Below are 21,623 nucleotides of genomic sequence, written 5' to 3'. Positions count from 1 at the left end.
GTGTCAGTGTTTCGCCCATTACCTTCTTTTCCATCCTTCAGGATTCATCTGAAGGGCTACTTCTTCCAGGCTTCTCCAACCTCTCACTGAGGGAGCCTCAGCCCAGCCTGAGCCCTGGCTTTGGACCTCCTAGAATGCTGCATCTCCCTGAGGGCAAGGGCCTTGTCCCAGACAATGCTGACTGCAGGCCAGGGTCCCCATGCTCTCTCCCCGGTGAGTGGCACACCCAGGGCCCCATCTTCTACCCCCTCCCTCTGTGTAGACACCTCTCCTAGCGCCAGGCCTGCATTCCCACCTGCCACCTAGAGGGCCCGCTGGCTCCTGCACCCAAGTCCAAGGCTGAACTCAGCATCTTCCTCCTCAGGACTAAATGGTACAGTCAGCATTTCAATCACCTGGGCTTAAAACCACAAAGCCGTCCTCAGCTGCTTTCTCTTTCCCACAGGCCCCATATGCAGTGACAAGTCTTGTCCAGCATCCTCTACGATGGCTTCTGGATCTGTCCCTGACTGCTCTGTTCTAGATCAGTTCCTCACTGCTCCTCACCTGGACCCATGTCCCTGCTGCCTACCTGGATCTAGCCTCCACACTCTTTCCTTCCAACTCACATGATCTCTGGGTTATCTTCCCAAATATTATGATTACATCACTCCTTGCAAGCTTGAGCAGACTCCCACAACTACAGAAGAAAGTTGAAGCTCCAAGATCTGGCCTCGCCTGTGCCCCACTTCTCCTGCTTCCTTCCCAGTAGCCACCGGACACCCGACCCCTGGCTCTATCGCCATCCACGTTCTCGCTTCTCCTTCTCCTGAGAACCACCCCAGCCCCCTGAACCCCCAGCTTGTGAAATCCCTTCCCTGTTTGACTGCCTCCTCCTCCGGGAGGTTTGTGTAGCCATGCTGTGTGCCTGGGAGCAGCTGTCGCATCCTGCCCCTTTCAGCAGGGTCTCCTCTCTGCCTCCCAACAAATCACAGAAACCAGAAATCTGGGAGTCCTCGTGTCTGAGACAGGGATGGCAGCAGGGAGACCCCTTGGGTTCCCAAGCCATCCCTTGGTGTTCCAGGCCCAGCACAGACGACTGACCCATGTGACAGTGAAGACAATGAAACTGGAGGGGGCCAGGGGCCAGTGTTTTTTGGAGACTTATTATTTGCCAGGCCCATTTATTTACTCATCTGAATACCTTATATGGATTATCTTATTTAATCCTCATAAAAACTCCGCGAGGGAGATACTAGGATTATGCCTATTTTACAGATGAGGAGACTAAGGCACAAGAAGGTGAGAAGTTTGCTATAGATGGTGCGTCAAGAATTGAAGCCCGAAGAGCCTGCCTCCAGAATCCCACTTTTAACTACTCTACAGAAATATCAATCTGGCTCGTAGTATTTTCCTCTCTCCTAAACTCTGTACCTCCTTCTGCTTCTCCTCCCCTCACTGAACTTATCTCCTGTGCTCTCTTCACCTGCCTCCTCCACCTCTTTACTTCCTGACCCCTCCGGCACTTCCCTTAAACAAGCCTTTGCTGTGTCCTAAGGACATCACTCTCCCAGTGCCACACACCTCAGCGTGGGGGGTGGGGTCGGCATCCTCCTCGCTTCACGCTGGTGCCACTTCCTGCCGGTGCTGGAATGTTTTCAAGATCTTGAGAGCATCCTGTCATTTTCTGGCCATCCTGCCAACATCCATCTGCCACCCTTGGGGACCCTGGCAGTGCCGACACTTGGTTCACAACCTCCCATTCCACTCCAAACCCTGCCATCGCCCTGGGTGACTTCTACGCTGTATATCAACCCAAACGCCCAGCTCCTCAGTGGCTTGGTGCCCTGACTCTAATGACCGCACATCAGTCACCCGCTCCTGCAGTGTGGGATGGACCATGTCACCGTCCCCAGTTCTTCCATCTCTTCCCAACCCCCTTTCCCTCCAGCTCTCTTAGCCAGTCATGCTAAGTCTATTCCTTAGTGTCTGTCCCAGGAACCGTGAGTCACAGAACCCTCTGCCCCCTCTCCTCCCCTGAGACATACTGGTCCAGCTCATCCACCTGTCTCGCCCGGTCCTTCTGTCACCCACTTCACAAGGTCACACCCTGGCTCGGGACCACCATTCACCCTTTTCGTGCTTCACGAAACTGCAGAAAACCCCACAACCTCAGACCTGTCCTAGTAAATATTTAAGCACCTTGGCTCCTGTGCCTCTCTTTCCTCATCAAGGCTTCCGTACTCAGCCGGCCTTCCCCTCCACCAGCCCAGCCTTCCAGGAGACCCTAGGAAACACCCGACACCCTGCTCCTCCAGCAGCCATTTCAAATCACCTCCTCTCCTCAAAGCTCTGAAACTACTTTTCCGCCCATCTCAGCAGAGAACACCGTCTTCTACTTCTTAGAGAAAAGAGAAGCCACCAGAATGTCCCCTTTCTCTTTCTGCCGCCAGACCCCTACCCTGCTTGCCTCTCCCTCATCCACCTCCCTCCTCCGGTCCCAAAGGCTTCGGTGACTCCTCCACCTGCCTCTTGACACCCATCCCCTCCCCCTCCCCAGGGATGCTGACCCATAGGTCACCCCTCCCTTGTCTGTATTTTCGGTCTCCCTCTCTACCCATCCCTTCCCATCAGCTTGTTCTTTTAAGCTCCCTTCATTAAAAAAAGTAAAATGGAACCACTCCGGATCCCCGCTGCCTTATCTCTTCTCCCCTCAGAAATGAGCTTCCTGGAAGAGGCGCCTCTCCCTCACTTCCCACACTCCTGTCGGCCCCCCAGGCCAAAGCACTGGGTGCTTTGCGGTCTGTTCCTGGCTGACCCTCGCTGTGGGTCACTCTGCGGAGGCCCCTCGCCCCGCTGGGCTTTCTCCCTTTTCTCGGCCTCTCTTTTTCCTTCCCCTGAAGGGGCTCCTCTTCCCCTGCAAGACCTTTAAGTGCTTTTGTTCCTCTGGGCCCCAGCCCCTTCTCTCTCTACACGCCGTCCCAGGGTGACCTCACCAACTCCCAAGGCCTCCGTTGTTCGGCCTCTCTCTAAAGCTCCACACCCACGTGTTCGCCTGGCAACCACCCCTTTAAACCTGCACGTTGTGCAGGAACCTCATTCTTGCCACATCCAGGTATGAGGAAACAGCTTCCTCCAAACCCTTGTGCTCCCAGCACGTGTTCCTCCAGCCATCCAAACGCTCGGTCTAGAAACCTGGGAGACACCCTCCATCTCCCTCACCCACCGACCACCCACTCAGAGAGTCTCAGCAGCACACCACCTGGCCTATCCCGTGGCTCCTTAACTGGGCTCCTGGGCGCTGGGTGGGGCCCACATCTCTCCACCAATCCACTCTCCATGTGTTGCCAAGCCCAGAGGCCTTCTGCGCTCCCAGCTAAACCAAGTTCCTCACCGTTGCCCCCCGGGGCCATCCTGATCTGGACTCTGCCTCCTCCCCGTGTCTCATGACCCTTCCTCCTCTCGTTGCTCTGCTCCAGACATACCAGCAGCTTTCAGTGCCCCACGTACACTATGCCTCCTGTCCTCTAGGGCTTGCCTACACACTAGCGTCTGCCTGGGTCTCTCCTCCCCGCCCCTGCCCACCCCAGGCTCCTTGGCTCAGAGGCGTCATTTCTTTGTATCCTAGGAAATCTGGTTAGGTGCCCCTTGCGTGTGTTGCCCTAGCATAGTATTTATCACACCACGATGAAATGGTGTGTGTTTTCATCTCGTGGTCTATGCGCCTCTCGGAACTTGGCACAGGGCATTCAGGGCCTTTTGCGTGGTAGGTCCTGACGAATGTGTGAATGGATAGGTGAATGAATGAACGAACTCATGCCTTGGGGAACAAAGCTGAGTGGCAGGTGGCCCAGCAGAAGCTGCGTGAAATGGCAGCTCACTGAGACCCATGAGGCTTTCACAGGACCTCGGATGATCAGGGTGGAACTTATCCTGTCCAAACCCCATAGACTCCAAGACTCCCAGGAACATCCATCAGAGAATGGCCCCCCTACCTGGTGCTGAAAACCATGGTGGAAAATTCACAGAGAAGGAGGGGCAGAGTTGAGGGGGCAAGGGGGACTAGGTGAATGAGAGGCCAGGAGAAGGATGCGGGTTGGGGTTTCTGACAGAACGGGATGACAGGAGGAGCTGGTGGGGGGACACAGTGGCTTCAACGTAGGCATGACTATTTCCAGGCTGACCAGCGCAGGCGCCTGGTAGTCGAACACCCCCTCATTAAGGGCATGGCCTCTCATGAGGATTTTAAGGATTCTCCCTCCTCCCCAAATAGGCCTAGCACAGAGATCCAGGAGGTGGGGGTGGGCAAGGGGAGGGGGCGAAGGGCAAGAGCAGCAAGGAGGCTTCTCCTAGGATCTTCTCCTAGGATCCCCCTGTGTTGCCCCCACCTTGCAGATCCAGCATGAGTCTTCTGTCCTCAGCCCCGCCACATGCTCCCCGAGAGCAGAAACGATTGCTCTTCCTTTTCTGAGATGTGAACACAGAGCTGGGCCTTGGGGGTGGGTGGTGGGGCGAGGGGGGCAGTGGCCTCTCAGTAAAACTGTCTTATCGCTAAAGAGATGAGTGGCTGTTGCCAGTGGGGGGGGGGGGGGAAGACTGCCAAAAATAAAAATGAAAAAACTACCCTAAAATGTTAACGCTGATCACTGCTACGTGGTGGGATTATGAGTGATTTTGTTTTCTCCATCACACCTTTCTATATTTCCTACATTCTGTTCTATTTCTAGATTCTTTATTTTCTTAAAAGTGGGCAAATACTCCCTTTATGATCAAAACTCCAAAACCTGCCTTTAGCCGATGACCATGCCCCATGCTGGGAGGAGTCCCCTCGCGTGTGTCAGGAGACAGACACACTGGGTCCCCGGGGGAAACTCTTAGGCAGCCAGAGTAAACATGCAGGAAATGTGTTAGCAAGACGGGGAGGTCAGGATGAGCAGATTTTTTGGAGGAGGGCAGTGATGAAGGAGGGAGGGAGGCCATTTGAAGGGCAGGTGTGATAGGCAAAGGAGACCACGTGCCCGCCCACAGCACACACGTGGGCACGCACACAGGCGAGCTGGCTTCCTTGTCTTCTCTCCCTCCCAACCTTAAAAACTGGATCTTCAACCAATCCTTCCCTGCCCCCCACCCCGTCCAGGCTCCTGTTATTCTCTGAGGCGGTGCAGCCCAGCCCCCTCACCACCCCACCCCTACTGGAAGAAGCTGCCGGCAGCCTGTCTGGGGGTTGGGCGGGGTGCTCCCTGCCTGTGCCCCTGGGCTGGCATTGTAGACTCTCCCTCTCCCTCAGGCTGGAACTCCGCCATCCGGCAACCAACCAGGGCCAGGCTGGGCCCACAGGTGTGGCGTCTGAGGGCATAAACCCCCATTCTCACCGCCCACTCTTTTGACCAACCACCCTGACTCGGGGGTCTCCCCCCTGTAAAAGATGAATTGCTCCCTTCCTCCCACCAGCCTCTGGCCACTAGGGCTCTATTTTTAACCCACCTCAAACCCTCTGACTCAGAATCACAGGGCTCCCAGGTAGCTGCTCCCTCAGCCGGCAGCCTGGGGCTGCCTCCGAAACAGATTCGGCACCAAGGGCATCTGGTGCTTGGTTTATGGGTGGCTAGCTGGGATTTGGGCGCATTTTTATTTTCTAATTTTTCTATGTGACTTGAGGAACAAAATTGTTTTTGTTTTTTGTTTTTTGAAGTCCCAAAGAAGACACATTCCCCCGTCTCTTTGCGCAGTCCCTCCCTGTCCTGGGGCTGAGGCCCTAGCCTTTCAGCATACAGTGAGGGCTAGACTCCGCTATTCCCCAAGCAGAGGTGAGCTGAGGGCTGTAACTGATGGAATCTTCCCCTTCTGTGATCTTTCAATCATACAGCACAGTGCTTCACAAACCTTAATATGCACACAAATCACCTGGGGCTTTCACCAAGACACAGACTGGGATGTACTAGGTATGGGGTGGGGGCCGAAATCGGCATTGCTGATAGGCTCTCTAGTGACACCGAGGCGGCTGATCCAGGGACTACACCAAGGAGCCAGGCTATAGCATATGGTAGGGAGGTCAGGCATTCTAGTGTTTAAATACCTGGCTGCGTGGCCTTGGAAAGATCACTTAACTTCTCTGAGCCTGTTTTCTCATGTGCACAATGAGAACATTAATCCCACCTCACAGGATTCTGGGAGAATTCAGTGAGATATTCATAATCTGCTACACAGTGTAAATACTCAGCACATGCAGGCTGTTGCCATCACCATTATTATTCTTTTTTTTTTTTTTTTTCAACGTTTATTTATTTTTGGGACAGAGAGAGACAGAGCATGAACGGGGGAGGGGCAGAGAGAGAGGGAGACACAGAATCGGAAACAGGCTCCAGGCTCTGAGCCATCAGCCCAGAGCCTGACGCGGGGCTCGAACTCACGGACCGCGAGATCGTGACCCGGCTGAAGTTGGACGCTTAACCGACTGCGCCACCCAGGCGCCCCCATTATTATTCTTGTGAGCACTAACATGCAGGTCCTGGCCTGAGGGCTATGGGGATACTGACGTGTGTGGACTGGTCCCACCACAAGGAGCCCTCAGCGTGGTGGATGGACAGACCCACCCCACACGGGAGCTGATGATCCGGACCAGTTCCATGGGCAGATGAGGCCATAAGCCGGCGGGGGGCGGGTAGTGAGGGGATTGTCTGGCTGGGGATAGCTGGAGGGGAAATTCAGCCAGGCTTGAGACAGGGACAGAGAAACGGAGCAGCACGGCCTGCTGGGCACTAAAGCCCCACACAGGACATGGCCTGAGTGTGTCCACTGGTCAGGAATGTCAGTGTTGTGGTTACGGGAAGGAGGTTTACCCTGCACAGCAGAAGGAATCTAGGCCAGGGGCACACGAGTCTTCGGTTCTAGTCCCCTCTCCATCTCTCACTTGCTGTGTTCCCCGAACAAGTCCCTGCCTCTCATAATCCTTTTCTCAGTTTCCCCACTAATGAGAGAGGATGGAACCAGCCGATCTCTGAAGACTCGCCAACTCCATGCATCTCTGCAGTGCAGAGGCTAGAGGCCAGCCAAGGGCAGCTGGCCAGATGGAGAGCTCGCTGAGAGAGAAGTATAAACCGTAGAGAACTCTGACATCCCGTCCCCCAACCCAACACTGGTCTGCAGAGAAGACGGGGGGCCACCCGAAGGCCAGACTGAGAAGCCATGAAGTTTGCAGAGGAAGAAAGTTCCTCCAGGCAAGGGACTGTGGCTGCACCTCCTCAAAGGCACAACCGAGCACGGGCCCCGCCATAAGGAATACCAAGATATCAGCCCATCGCTCCTCCGATGGGCTCAGACTTCCTCTGGAGACCCTCAGTCTGTGCATGCACAGATACGCTAATGTAAGAGGAAGCACACATAGCCACACACATGTGTACAGCAGGGGTCATCTACGCTCCAGCGCTCCGAGCTGCCACGATGCTGTGTGCCTTCAGGCCAGCGGCCTAACCTCTCTGAGCTTCACCCAGCTCACAAGACCATTTGGGGAAAAATGGGGAGGGAACTAGCAGTTGGAGAACTTACCCGCCCAACTGACAGGAAACAAAGAAGGCTCAAGCACAGCTGTCCCCTCTCAGGAGAATGGAACAAAAATAGCGTACTGCTGTGGAGTAGCACGTGAACTCAACCTCGGGGGATCTCAGGTAGGGGCGCTCACCTGCTCCTGAGCGAGGGAGTGCCAGTGTGAAGGGGGAAATGAGATGGATTCAGGGCAGAAGTGGTGCTCCGGTGACAGATGAGGCTAACGAGGACAAGGACGCCGCGGGAGGGCTGCCCCACAGAAAGTAGCTAAATATTGACTCTAGGAGGGTCTACATGGCCCCCTTCTCGCTGGGATGGGGGTTCCCTGGAGGCGCCTGGGCTCTTGAGAACATGAGCCAGATGGGACTCCGCTGCCTTCCATCTAGGAAAACACAGTGTGACAAGGACGCAGAGTGAGGGCCATGTTCCCTGGGGTCCCGCCAGCCTCCGGGTTTTACGATTCTGATTGCTAACAGAAGAAAAGGTAACGACTCCCCGGAGAGGGGCCTATCATAAATGGGCTCAGATGGCGGGCTGGGGAGCAGGCATTTCACCCCCAGGCTCTGGGGAGCACTGGAGGGCTGAGGCAGACGAAGTGCACTCAGAGAGCTGCAGACTGCTTGCGCGGAGAGGGCCTTAGGGGTGCCCAGCTCACTGGCTCCTAAAGTGACAGAAGTAGAATCATCTGGGTGCTCCCCACAATTCTACCCACGCCAGCCCCACACAGGGAGGCCCAGGCATCCGTAATTGCATACAGCTCCCAGGGGTCTCTGCAGCCTGCCGATTTCAGCTCTGGGGTCTTGAGAAAACCCAACCCCTCTCTGGAAGCATTTTCAGATGAGGAAAGGCAGGCGCAGGGAGGTGAGGCCTCGGCTCAGTCCTCACAGCTGGACGGGGCAGAGCAGAGTATTCACTGGTCTCTTATGATGGGGGGAGGTCTGAGGTGGGGGGCTCGGCTTGTCCCCAGAAGCTGTGGAGCAACACAGAGGGATGAGGACTCCTCAGAGCCTCTGGGACAGGATGAACAGCTTGTCGCATCTCCTTCCCCTGCCAGTTCCAAAGCCGAAGGTGCTGCTGGCCTGCCCCGAGGACCCCTCCAGTCACAGCTGTCTACTACGACCTGTGCTCTCCACGGATCCTCACATCTAAACTCCTCGGAGGCCAGGTCTGAGCTTCCAGGAGGGGAAGACTGGCCCCCAGGAGAGATGGCTGGAGGAGAGGGGGGTGGGGTTTGCCTAGGGAACAAGAAAGCCTGCTCTCCACTCCCACAGGGGCCATGGTCTAATGGCGGAGCTCAGCAGACCACACGGATGCCACACAACATACTAGGGAGCCTCCGGCCTGGCCCCCAGCACTGAGGGCTAGCAGAGCCTCTGCAGAAAGAGACGCGTGTGTAAGGAATTCCCACATCCCCAGGAGCCAGGGGCTGCACAACTCCAGGATCATGCCCCGATAGGCCTCGGCGGAGTCTCCAGAAAGAGGGAGGGAGGTTCTCATCAGCTCTACTCATCAGCAGTGCTGTCCCTGCCCTGCTGGCTCAATTTGTACTAATGGGGTCAGGATTACGGGTTCAATACCTATTTGGGCAATTAGCTTTGCTCTCTTCTCAGCCTCAGACGGAGGCCTGACCCTGGACACTGAGACAGGAAAGGACTTTGCTGAGGTCATACAGCGGAACAGGAAGGGGGTCAGGAGGGCAAACTCGGCGTGGAAGGGGTGGGCAGTTATAAGTCAGGAAAGCTCAGGATGAGAGGATCTGGGGGCTCCAGGGTGGGCCAGCCCCGATGCTGCACACACAGGCCCTAGCTGTGGAGTCTTCCCAGCTAGACCATGTTTCTTCTAAAAGGTGCTGGTGGCCCTGTAGGATTGTCTTTCCTGTCCCTGCAGAAAAGAACAAGCACCTCGTATCCTCTGACAGACTATATAGGTGGGAGAAACCCCTGGCTGCCTTTGGCGATGAGTGGCCGGGGATGCACGTTAATCATTGACAGGGGCTGCTCCAGCTTGCAACAGGGAACTGCAGGGTAATTACTTCTGGGCTCCAGGCCACACACTCAGTGACATTAATGCGGTGGCAACACCTGCCTTCCAGGCTGAGTACAGCAGGGAAACAGGGTCTTCTCAGAGGTTGTGCAGCTGGGGCCAGGAGAGCCGCCTGGGCCACAAGAACCCAGACAGTCCAGAGGGACGCACATACGCATGCAAACATATGCACACATACTCAGACAGCATCAGGGGCAAGACCCAGGGCAGTGGGGTCACAGTCCTGAAGGGTGAAGGGCAGAGCTGAATGAGTACAGGTCTGAAAAGGCAGATTTGGGGCGCCTGGGTGGCAACCTTGGGCTCAGGTTATGATCTCGCAGTTCGTGAGTTCGAGGCCCACATCTGGTGAGCTCGAGCCGCGCTTGGGGCTAAGCACTGACAGTGCAGAGCCTGTGTGGGATTCTCTCTCGCTCCCTCTCTCTCTGCCCTTTGCTCACTCGCACTCTCTCCCTCCTCTCAAATAAATAAATAAATCTTAAAAAAAAAAAAAAAAAAGGCAGATTTTGAGTGACCTGCTCTTAGTGCTTGCCAACACCCACCCCAGCCCCTTAGCTCCATCTCCCAGAAACCTACTTACAAGAAAGTGTGCTGAATGTTCTCTCTTCCTTCAAATCAGCTCAGATCTGCTTCCTCCAGGAAGCCTTCCCTGACCATCAATCCATAGTGATCTACCCTAAGAGGCGCTGAAATCCTATTCTCTTCTTTGCCAGGTAGGTAGTGACCCCCATCCACCATAGTGGGTGAAAACGGTCTTGGGATGGAGCATCTGGTCTCTGAGGGGGCGTGACCCCCCCATTCCCCCTCCACCTTAAGCTTGCCCCCCACCAGGCCCAGAAGACAGCGTATTAGCCAGCCCCACGTTACGCATTAATGTCTGAAAGCCTCTTCACGTAGACATAACACGTCCACCCACACAGATAAATGCTTAGACAGACACAAAATCATCAGCAGCCAATTATCAGGCCCCCACAGCTGCCGTGAGCAGACCCGGAGGCCCCGCTGCTGGCTCCACAGTTTGTGGAGCGGGGAGTGCAGTGGCTCGTCGGGAGCCCCTCCGTCAAGCCGCCACACGCCTCTGCCCAGCCCTGAGCACGGCTGTGCTGGAGCCCCGAGCCGGCTGCCTGGCTGGGAAGACAGACACCAGCCCCAAACAATGAGGGAGCAGAGTGGGGCGGGGAGCCGTCACGTGTGAGATTTGGTGGCTCCGGCGTCGGCAGCAGTGGCACTGTTGTTTATTTATAATTTGTACTTTACCTCCCAGAGAGGACCGGAGGCAGCTGGCTCAGATGCTAAGGGGTGTAGGCGCTCAGGGAGCCTGAGAAAGGGGAAGGGCACAAGGTGGGCTGGGCCACACGCCCACCTTGCCCAAGCCCTGGACGCCTCAGCAAGGTACTGACGTTGGTCCTGGGACTCTGTTGGAGGGCTCCAGTTCCTGACCTCAGACCAAGGCCTTATCTTGGTCTCAGGCTGAGCCCTGAGCCTGGTCACAGCGTGGGCCCAGACCGTGGCCTCAGATAGAACCTCGACCCTGGACACACACTGAGTCCTAAACCAGGACTCCGCTTCCTCACTTCTCTGGAGGATGTGAGGAACAGACCACGTGACCACCTATTTCTCTGGTGGAGAGAACACAGATACCACTGACCACTCGTCCCCTTCCCCTAGGAACCCTAATCGCCCCTATTGAAGAAAGGTGCATCAACAGCATCTGGATATGGTGCCAAAATCCCAACGGCCTCCACACCAGTCAGGATCCTGGTCCAGCATCCCCAGGGGCAGAGCAGCCCCAGCGTGGGGAGTCAGGGCAAGCATGTCTCAGTCTGAAGTTGCTGATATGGAAAGACTCCCTTCTCACTGGATAAGCTTAAATTAAAAAGGGACTCTGAAAATACCCATCATCTCAAAATTCAGGCATGGAGCTGGGGCAACCAGAAAAAGCTCCGGTGAGAAGACCATTCAGGACCTCCGGCTGGGGTCTAGGGGTGGACTGTGGAACTTTATGATCTTTGCAGCCAGATGTTACATAACCCACTTGGGTTCCGGTTTCATCTCTGACGTGGATTTATTCTGTGACCCTGGGCCGGTGGCTTCCCCTCTCTAGTCCTCTGCTCCCCTTTTATTTTAAGTTTTTCATATTATTAGAGACAGAATGCGTGAGCGGGGGAGAGGGCAGCAGGAAAGAGAGAGAGAATCCTAAATACCCTCCACACTCAGTGCGCAGGCCGACTCAGGGCACCTCTCTGCTCCCCTTTTATAAATAAAGGCTTTCGACCAGAGCTTGCTAAGGCCTGTCCAGATCTGGTATTCTGAGGCCTGTTAAATTCCCATGCCACGGCAGCCCATCTCCTACAGCCCCTCTTCACCGATAATGTGTGGTCAAACATTGTCTCCCGTTTTTATTCTCAGGAGAATGTTTTCTTGAACTACTTTTGTAGTCTAGCTTTTTAAAGCTAACAAAAAGAGAAGAAGAAGGAGACAAAGAGGGAGGAAGGAAGGAAGGAAAGAAGGAAAGAAGGAAGAAAAGAAGGAAGGGAGGGAGGAAGGAAGAAAGGAAAGAAGGAAACAAGGAAGAAAGGAAGGAAGGGAGGGAGGAAGGGAAGAAAGAAAGAAGATAAGGAAGTAAGGAAGAAAGGAGGAAGGGATGAAAGAAGGAAAGAAGGAAGAAAGGAAGGAAGGAGACTCAGTTTCTTTATCTGGAAACTGGGGTATAGAACCTATTGTTCAGGAGCCACTGTGAAGAGTAAATAAAATATGAGACATAAAAGCTTCTAACAGTTTGGTACATGGTACAGATAGTTCACAAATGGTAGCTATTGATCTGTGAATCCACCTGGCTTTAGTTGGTTTGAATCTAGGGTTGTAAACTCAGAAGCCTCAGGGGTCAGGTAGCTAAACGTGCATAAATGACACGACTGGGACCTTAGGGACAGTGGGCAACTGGAGAGCAAAAGTCACACTAAAGGGGGGCAGCCTCTTGTCTGCTCCAGCTGCCTGCTATGGTGTGGGACGTGGGGCCAGAACTGCCAGAGCTCTCAATGTTTCAGAAGCCCGAAGCCAAATTTTATGTTACATCTTTCCATTTTAAAACACTGTCTCTGAGTTGTTATGACACACCATGCTGCCCAAACAGAACACATCTGGGCGCTGTATTTGGTCCCTGGGATGCTGCTTAGCAACTTCTCGTCTAAGTACTGCTGTCACATCTTGAGTACCTTTGGTGACGGGGTACTCTCCACCTCTTTGTGCTGCTTCCTCCCCAATTCTGGACAGGTGCTGATGATTAAGAGCGTCTTTGAGTGGCCTCCTAGGCTTTGGGATCACAGATCTCCAGGGCCCTGGCAATGCTTTCCCAGTAAAGCCTGGCTGGCAGAGAACATCCTCTCCAAAGCCAAGGCAATGCCCCTGCCCTCCCCATGGCCTGCTCTGGCTGACGAACGTGGATTCTTCAACATCCCCTGGGCCCAAGCAGGACCGCCTGGCCGGCCTTAGTAGCCCTTCTATTAATTAGCAACTGGCAGTGGCAGCTTTGTCGGAGCCCTTGAGCCAAGGGGTGTATGTGCTGGAGCTGGCCGCCTCCTTGGTTGAACGACAAGCCCCTCCTCCCCGCCGGAGCGACCGGGGCTGCACCTTCTACTCTGGGTGAATTCCCCCATGATGGCCAGTGTTGTGACAGGGGCCGCTCGGGCTGTGAGGACACTGCCAGCTCTGTCATCAGTATGTAGACTTGTGCCTGCCAGGGTGGGAGTGGGCAGAGAGAAGTGACAAGTCCCACCCACCAGGGAGGCTGCTAGGCATGGCGTGGGGCAGTGGACGGGGCATTAAGATTCAGACAATGCCCCTCCACCACAATCTCAAGGCACCAAGGCAGCCGCTGTTACTGGATGTCTCTTTCTCTTCCCGGGCAGCCACTGTCAGAGCCATCTCACACTGACCCTCTTACCCTGACACCTCTGGACTCTCTCACTGACATCTGTCCCTTCCCAGAAACCTCCCTGCAGCACAGCAGTCACTGCTCCTCCAGCCGGGCCCGTTCCTCTGGCCTTTGAATGGGAGAGAAGGCACCCAGGCAAGGGGACAGGATGGATTCATAAGGGTCCTCTGGCCACCTGGCCTGTCCCTGTTCCTCCCATCCCAACAACCAGCATCCAGGGCCAGCAGGGTCCAAGCCGCAGTGCAGGCGGGGAGGCGGGTCTGTGAATCCAGCTCTCCCAGGCTTGCGGCTGACCTCTGTGGCGGAGGGCTGCTCAACCCAGTTCACAGAATTCACCCTGCTGTGCTCAGTGCTAGAGGCCAACTGGAGAAGACAGAGTCTCTGCCCTCAGGGAACTCAGTCAGGGAGCGTGGGACGAGCATAGAATATACACCCAATCTGAACCCTGGTCCTACAAGCTTGGCTCTGGGCTGGGCACCAGCAGCATAGCACCTGAGCACTTATCAGAAACACAGAATGTCAGACCCCACCCTATTTCTGACCTAATGAGTCCGAATCTATAGTTTAATAAGATGCCCAGGTGAGCTGGATGCCATGGCGATGTGAGAAGCACTGCATTGGAACAAACACAGAGCTCCATCCAAATGCCCGGGGGTGTGTCAGGCAGGGACAGACGGATGATGGTGGCCGTGGTGGCCTGAGAGGACATCCCAGAAGACCCAGGGGCCCTACAGCATGGGAGAGGAGGGCAGAGGGACAAGCAGACAGGCAGGCAGACATCCCAGCCCTGTGTGAGGCAGGCCACCTGACAGCCCAAAGCGTCACAGCTCACAGAAGCTAAGGGAACAAGCAGGGGCAGGGTTGGGCAGGGGAGCAGCCCCCAGCCTCATCACGTGGTAGTCAGCCCACTGACTGAAGTCTTGCAAGGGGAGAACCTGGAGCCCAGCTCTCCCCGCCCAAGCGGTGCAAGGGGCCTGGCCCCATGGGCCTTCTGCACACCTCACATCCGGGGAGCACCTCAGCCCCGAGCTGGGTGCTGGCTTTTGCCACCAGCCCAGCCTCATAAGGTCGAACACGTCCTCGTCCCTGGAGAATCCCTGCTGCCCACTGTGCCAGCTGACAGCACGGCCCAGGCAGCTCACCTTGGAATTCCCCTCTGCACCAAGGCGCCCTTCCCCCTCCCCTGGCGCCGCAAGGCCTGCAGCTCTTTTCGGCCTGGCTCTCTACCCTACAACACATGGAGGGAACACCTATATTCCTATGTTCCCGTTAGCAGGAGCAGCATTCTTGCGCAATGGCCTCCAGCAAGGCCCACCCAGGAGGGACCTCAGAACCCCCACCCCCATCCTACCCAGGGCCAGGCCGCTCCCTCCTTCCTCCTCACCACCTCCTATGCAAATAGTCCTGCCCAGGGTTGGAGGGGAGAGGGATGGGCGTGGGACTGAGGAAACAGAAAAGTAACTAGTCCCCAGAGTGCCTCCTTCAGGCATCTGACTCTGCTCTATTTTCATTTCCATCCCGCCAGCAGTGGGAGGCCCAGGCCTCAGGTTACAGAGGGCCCCAGGGAAGGCTAGCTCTAAGAGGCTGGCACTTGCCCCTGCCAGACCAGGACTCTTTCTGGGATGGTCTAGATAGAGTGGGGTTCACAACCTACATGGTTTTCAAGTTAGGGAGTCCACAGACCCCAGAAATTGAGCGTCATATTGTGTCTGGATATATGTGCCTTTTTCTCAGTAGAGACCCTATAGTTTCCAGCAGGTTCTCACTTAGGTCTCTGACACAGGTTCAGAACCACTGGTCTGGGCCAAGGATAGAGGCCCATCTGGTCCACTCAGGACTGAGGGAAGGAGGCAGTGAGAGCAGGGGCAGCGTGGCTCAAAGCAGCATCACTGGGCTCTGACAGCACACTGGAGCTGCTTACGTCGACAGGGTGATCACAGTTGTACGAGTCGTGTCTGACACGAGCGACAAGATTCCCATTTCTCTAGGTGGGAAAACTGAGGCTCAGAAAAAGCTCACAACCCAAGCAGGGCCCCATAGCAGACAGGGCTGGGCAGGTGATAGGAGGTGGGCAATGGCAGTGCCTGGGGCCAGGGACCAGCACAAGAATTCAGTCTGAGGCCACCTTTGGGACTTATCAGGGCACTGGCCCAGGTTCCATGACTTCAGAGCCCAGCTGTTTCTGCCCCAAGGAAAGGACCTTTTAGGGCCCTTCCCTTCCTTACCTTTCCCTTCCTCACAGCCTCAGAAGGCTCAGGCTAGAAGAGGGAGGGGCAGAGGGCTGACAAGGGCCAAGCTTCTCCACTCTCAAGGCCAAACTGGAGTTTGGGGCACAGGAGTAGCTCCAGAACAGACACCCCACATAGGGACTTCTGCGCCAGCCCACATGTGTACCCACACAGCCCCAAGACATCTGCACAGACAGACACCTAGGCGTACACACCCCCAGGCAGACCCCCCTGGGCCTGACACTTAAAAGCCCAACAGGCTTCTGGGTCACCACTCCTTTCTTCTCTCTTTGAAAACACACTGTTTTATTTGTTTCGGGTTTGCACTGCCAAGCCCGGGTCCCAGGACACGGCTCACATGGAAGGAAGGACCCATCCAGGATCCAAGAGTCCAACAAAACCTTAATTAGCAGTTTCAAAAGGCGACTGGGGAAGGGGAGGCCAGACAAACCCACAGAACCTGGAGGAGCCATGGAGTAGCTGGGGTCGTGGTAAAGAAAATCACAGGAAGCCAAGAAAAGCCGAGTGTTAGTCATGGCCCGGGTTCTGCAGGTCCCTCAGAGCACAGTCTACTCCAGCCCTTGGAAGAGGCACCCAACCTTCCTCCCCCAGGAATGGGAGATGTCGGAAGCAGCCCATGACAGTGAGCCCTGAACTCCAAACCACAAACTCAATCTATCATGGTTTGCTGGCGATTCTTTATTAAACCAATTCTGCTGGATCAATGCTTCCTGCCCGTCAAAATGATGAATAAATCCTCAACTGGCCTGAGCAATGCTTGCAGAAGCTCTTGTGAAGGCTGAGCTAGGCAGTGGGGATTGGCTCTATATAGAAGCCCAAGCAAGGCCAGTGGCTGAAACTCAAAGGACTGAGGCTTGGGGTGCTGAGGGTGGGGGTGACACTAGTTTGGTGGGTTTCCTAAGCTCAGAAAACTTAGCCAGGCCCTTGCCTCCTTGACCTTGTGTAGATGAGACCAGCTATTTTGGCCTAGAGGTATGACCACTGCTCCTCCAGATGCACACAGACGGTCTTTCTTGGATTTCTTTTCTTACACTCCACCCAGCCCCAGACAGCTACAAGGCTGCGCACAGAGATGTGCGCTTCCGGCTACCGGTCCCTGTTGCTTGTTGCACAAACCCAAAGTCAAAGCCCAGTCTGACCCTTATCCTGTCGCCCATTTATCAATCGTGTAGCATCCACCCTTCCCTACCCCCACCCCCACCACCCCCGCTCCGCCATGTCCTGGGCAGCCTGCAATTAGTGAGAGATTCTGCAGTAGGAGGACTGCAGACAGACATGCCAAGATGGGCAGAGTAAGATCAGGAAGGCAGCGGGGAACTTCCCATTGATGCAAACAACCCAGCTCTTCACCATCCAGGGTAAGGAAGGTCCAGTTCCCAGAAGGTGCTCAATCAAAGCCTATGCTCTACAGAGGTCAGGCACGCCTGGGGCTTCCCCCTTGCACTCCCACATCCCAGGTGATGAGAACCTTGAACAGAGACTCTCAGACACGGAAGACAGTGAGGAAATGAACAAGGGGAGGGAAGGCCCCTCAACAATCTCAAGCGGTTGATGTTGGCACAGCCCACCTGCTACCACCTCCCAGAAGTTCAGAGGGAGGAGCAGAAACCCAGGACAACCAGAGGGTGCAGGAAATACAACCCCTACCCACTCCTCCCTAGCTCAGGCTGGGATCCTTCAGTCCCAGTACTGACCAGAGGGAAGGCCACACTTTAGGAACCTGGCCCTGGGAACCAGCTACAGTTCCTGATGGTCTCTGTTCACTCAACTTGAAGACTATGCCTGTCTGTTTAGCCTGTCCTCTGGCCTCCCACACCCTCTAGAATGGGAACCCTGGGCATTAGGGTTAGGAAGAACAGTCCCTCAAAAAAAGAAAGGCGGGGGGGGCTCTGTTCACCACTATTTTAAGCCATCGAGTGTTGCCTGACTGGTCACTCCCAGCACGAGAAATCTCTCTCATTGGATGGAAAATGGCTTTGCTCTCATTACAAACCTGGCTTCCCTGGAGTTTGCAAAGAGGGCTCTGGGTTGGCAAAATGCTCATTTATATTGGCAGGCAAGCAGGGTAGGCAGGGAAGGGAGCTAAATAGGGGGCAGGGCTCAGAGAGAGAGAGAGAATAAATTAGACCCAGTTTTAAACGGTGAATGTTTTCAGACCCTCACTTCTGTCCTATGTATCAGGAAAACTCGGGGGAGGGCCCACTGGGGGACCTTAAAATCTTGACTGGGATGGGGGGGGCATCCCTTATTTCAACTTTAGAGGCAATCACCAATCTCCTGTTTTGAAGATACCCCCACAGGCTCCAAGTGGTATCTACTCGGTCAGTGGCATCTGACTCAGGTGATGGGGGAGGGGGCAGGGTCCTTTTCCCTGACTGGCAGTTACACCATGTGTTTGGGGACCCATGACTGAACCATGAGAGTCCTAGTAGCTGCTAGAGCTTGGACTGGGGTGACAATGGGGCACAGGATGAGCCTGGGGTTACAGGACAGCTGCTTGTCAGTCAGGACACCAGGCATCTTCTCTGACCACTATGAGCAAGGTCATTCTGTCCTGCCAGTCTGGATGCCAGGTGCCCAGGGTGCCTGCTGCTGGCCCACCACTTGGCATGAGGGTCTGGGCCCAGGGTTAAGGTGGGCATGGTGGGCTTTTATCCTGGACTTGAGGCCCCAGTGACCTCACTCCTCCAGGGGCCTAGCTCTCCATCCCCAGCTGCAGCTTCCCAAGGCACAAGAAGGAGATCCTAATGCTTGGGGTCAGTACCCAAGGAGCTGGCCCCTCTGCCAAGAGGTCTGTCTCTCTTCGTGGCCCTGCTCTTCAGGCTGAATGACCTGGAACTGCCTCTAGGATGGCCACCCTGACTCTGCAGCCCAGAACAGGGAGGTGGGATGTGTGGCTTAAAGTGGCAGAGCCATATCCTGGCTGCCGGCAGGGCTAGGCCAGGCTCAGAACACCTTTTTAGCCTGCCTCTAATGTGGCCTAGACCCCAAGAGGGCGAGGACTGGAGCCCGGAACAGAGAAGAAAGTTCCCAGCGCGGTGCAGGAGGAGGTCTGGGGGTGTCTTGGTGCCTAGAGGCGCCCCACTTCTCTCGGAGCTCCCCGCGCGAGGAAGGAAAGTTAACTCTGGCTGAGAGGCAGGGCTGAGAGAGGAAGCATGCCTGCCACCGCTTCAGGGAACCCATAGGATCGCCTTGGCCTCCTTACCTGAAGTCGCTGTAGGGGTGGATAATCCAAAATCCGGCCGACTTCACCCTCTCCTGCTCGCGCTCCACGGCTTTCTGGCTGCCAAACATCCTCAGGGAGAATTTGTTGACCCCGGGCTGGAGCATTGCCCCGAACTGGCGCTGCATGAAGCCGGCCTGGCCCAGGCGCACCTCGGCCTCGGGGAGGATCTGGTCGCCGGCGGCCGCGCCTCCCTCCACTTTGATAGCAGTGTCCACCGAGGGCTGCTCGCAGGAGGCGGAGGCCGGCTGCGGCTGCTGCTGGGGCGGCGGCGGCGAGGCTGCGGGCTGCGCCGAGGCGCCGGGGCGCTCGGGCTCTGCCGCCAGGCCCGGGGGCGTCCTGTCCTCACCGGGGGACGCGTCGCCCTCGGCGATGAGCCGCCGCTCCTCCGCGGAGTCATGCAGGTGCCCGTGACTGCTGCCGCCCCCTGCTCCGGAGCCGCCGCCGCCGCCCCGGCTGCCCAGCGAGGCCAGGCTCCCGCGGAAGCGCCTGCAGTCGCCGTTGGTGCTGGACTTGCCCGCGCTGCGGGCCGGCCCCTCGCCGTCCGCCGCCCCGAGGGCCGCGCCCCGGGGCTCCGTGCCGCCCGCGGCCGCCGAGGGTGAGGGTGAGGGCAGCGGCCGCAGCCGGATGCTCCTGCGGCTGGGGTCCTGGCGGCCCCCAGCCCCCTCCTCCTCGGCGTCCTCTTCCTCGTCCATGATCCACGCCTTGGCCCCCACCTGCTGCGGAAGGCTGTAGAGCCGCTTGCGCATGGACGGCGGCAGCTTGTCCATGGCGCCAGGGGCCGGGGCCCGGCCGGGGCAGGGGCGCGGGTGCGGCGCCGCCGACCCGCTCCAGGTCCGCCCGCCGGTCGGTCCGCCAGCGGGGACGCGTCCTCCGCCGCCTGCTCCGGACCGCCTTAGGCGCCCATGCTCGGGGAGGCTGGGTGCCGCGGGGAGGCTCCCAGTCCCGCTCCGGGTCCCCCGGCTCGCAGCGCTGCGCCTCCTCCCGGGCCGGGCTAGGCGCGGGGACCCTGCGCTCCCTCCCTCCCTCCCTCCCGCGTTCGGGGGCGCGGCGCGCGGCCCGGCTCCAGGCGCCCCGCCCCCGCGGGGAACAATGGGCGCGGGTAGAAGCGGCGCTGCGGCCGCGGCGCTCGGAGAACCGCTCTGGAGCGCAGAGCGCACGACCCGCGCGCCTCTCGGGCGTGCGTCCCGCGGGCCGGCGGGCTATCAGTCTGTCCCGCCGCCCCGGCTTTGTGGCCAGCCACTCGCGAGCTCGCCTCGCCTCCTCTGGCCGAGCCCGGCCGGCCCGTCCCGGGGCTCCCGCCGCAGCCGAGCGGAGCCCAGCGGCCCGCCGGGCTTACATCAGCGGCCGCCTCCCCCGGAGCGCCCTCCGGCAGCGCTGGGCTCCCGCGCCCCGGAATATTCATGAAGCCGCCGCAGCTCGCGGGTTGCCATAGGAGCGGCTCCCGCAGCCGGGCCTGCCTACCTGGGCTTCTTAAAGGAGCAGCGGCGCGCGGGCTGGGGGCTCGGAGAGGGGCGGAGGGTGGGGGGCGGGACCCGCGGGCGCGCAGGGTGGACCCTTGCCTGACCTTAGGGGCTGGGGTGAAAGGTGTCCTTAAATCATACACCCTCGAATACCTTTCCTTGGACAAGGCTGGGAGCGCGCCCCAAGTCTAGGATTCCAGCTTGGGTTGCGAATTTCCACCCCAAGACGGGGCGGGGGAAAGTGGAGGGGGGCGGGGGGGGGGACGGGGTTTCCTGATCTCTCCTCCCAGCTCTAGGCTCGCCTTTCCCCGGCGGTTTAGCTTCTCAGCTGAGTCTCCGACCCTGCTCCCGGGAGGCGGGCGGGTCTTCTGGATGCGGAGCCCCCAGGCCTTTCCTCAAGGCGCCTGGAGAGGGGGTTTCCAGGAAATGCGCTGCCTCTGTGCTGCTCCCGGGGTTTTCCCGCGACACGGGCGAGGGGCGAACCCCCACCCCCCTCCGCCGGTCTTTCCCCTGCGGAGGCTCGCAGCTGCCGGGCAAGGAGGGCGTGGGGAAAACTCCGGGAGACACCGTGCGCGCGGGTGAGACCCAGCCCTTCGAGGTAAGACTTCGAGGAAATGCGCCCGCAGCAGCCTCGGACCGGGGGTCCGATCCCCGTGCACACCTCTTCCGATGTGGTTCCGACGGGGGTTTCTGAGACCAGGGGGGCTGCAGCGGGGAGCCAATAGGCAGGCTCCTCTGGAGGCCTGGCACTCTGGAGCTAGCTGTGGACCTTCTCGCATCCAAATTGTGACACCCCCATATGGACCAAGGCCGAAGGAGTTCCCGCTCCACCCTACCCCCTACCCCCAAGCAACTGTACAATCGCCTCCCCCTTTGAGTCTGCTCCCCACCCCCACCCCCAGGCCAGCAAGCCATCCAGCTGTGTGTCCTCTCTCTCCCTGTACGTTCTCCAGGGCTTAAGGACAAATCCCACCAGCTCAGCCAGAAATACCGCTCTTTTTCCTTCCACACCCCACGATAGCCTGACACCCCCGCCCCTCCACATCCACACAGGCAGGGCTGCCACACCCCCTCTCCTTGGCCTGGGGGCTACCAAGATGGCTCAGGGGTTACTCAGATCCTGTCAGGTCCAGCGTCCCAGATTGGTTCCTGAATGAGGACGGGGCATTAGAGGGGAAGGGGTTGGCCAGGGA

The 21,623-nt window shown here is 57.4% G+C and overlaps 1 protein-coding gene across 1 annotated transcript in view; it reads right to left on the bottom strand.

Moving 5' to 3' along the window:
* HCN4 (hyperpolarization activated cyclic nucleotide gated potassium channel 4) overlaps positions 1-19,737 on the bottom strand; it is a 42,692-nt gene extending 22,955 nt beyond the window's left edge. The window contains exon 1 of the mRNA XM_030317756.1: positions 18,950-19,737. Coding sequence (XP_030173616.1) covers positions 18,950-19,737 — 788 coding nt within the window. The remainder of the gene's footprint in view (positions 1-18,949) is intronic.
* Between the last annotated feature and the right edge of the window lie 1,886 nt (positions 19,738-21,623).

This window comes from Lynx canadensis, chromosome B3 (genome assembly GCF_007474595.2).
Source record: "Lynx canadensis isolate LIC74 chromosome B3, mLynCan4.pri.v2, whole genome shotgun sequence".
In the NCBI taxonomy this organism is placed as follows: Eukaryota; Metazoa; Chordata; class Mammalia; order Carnivora; family Felidae; genus Lynx; species Lynx canadensis.
The sequence above is the reverse complement of the archived record's forward strand: the minus strand, read 5'-3'. Positions and strand labels throughout refer to the sequence as shown.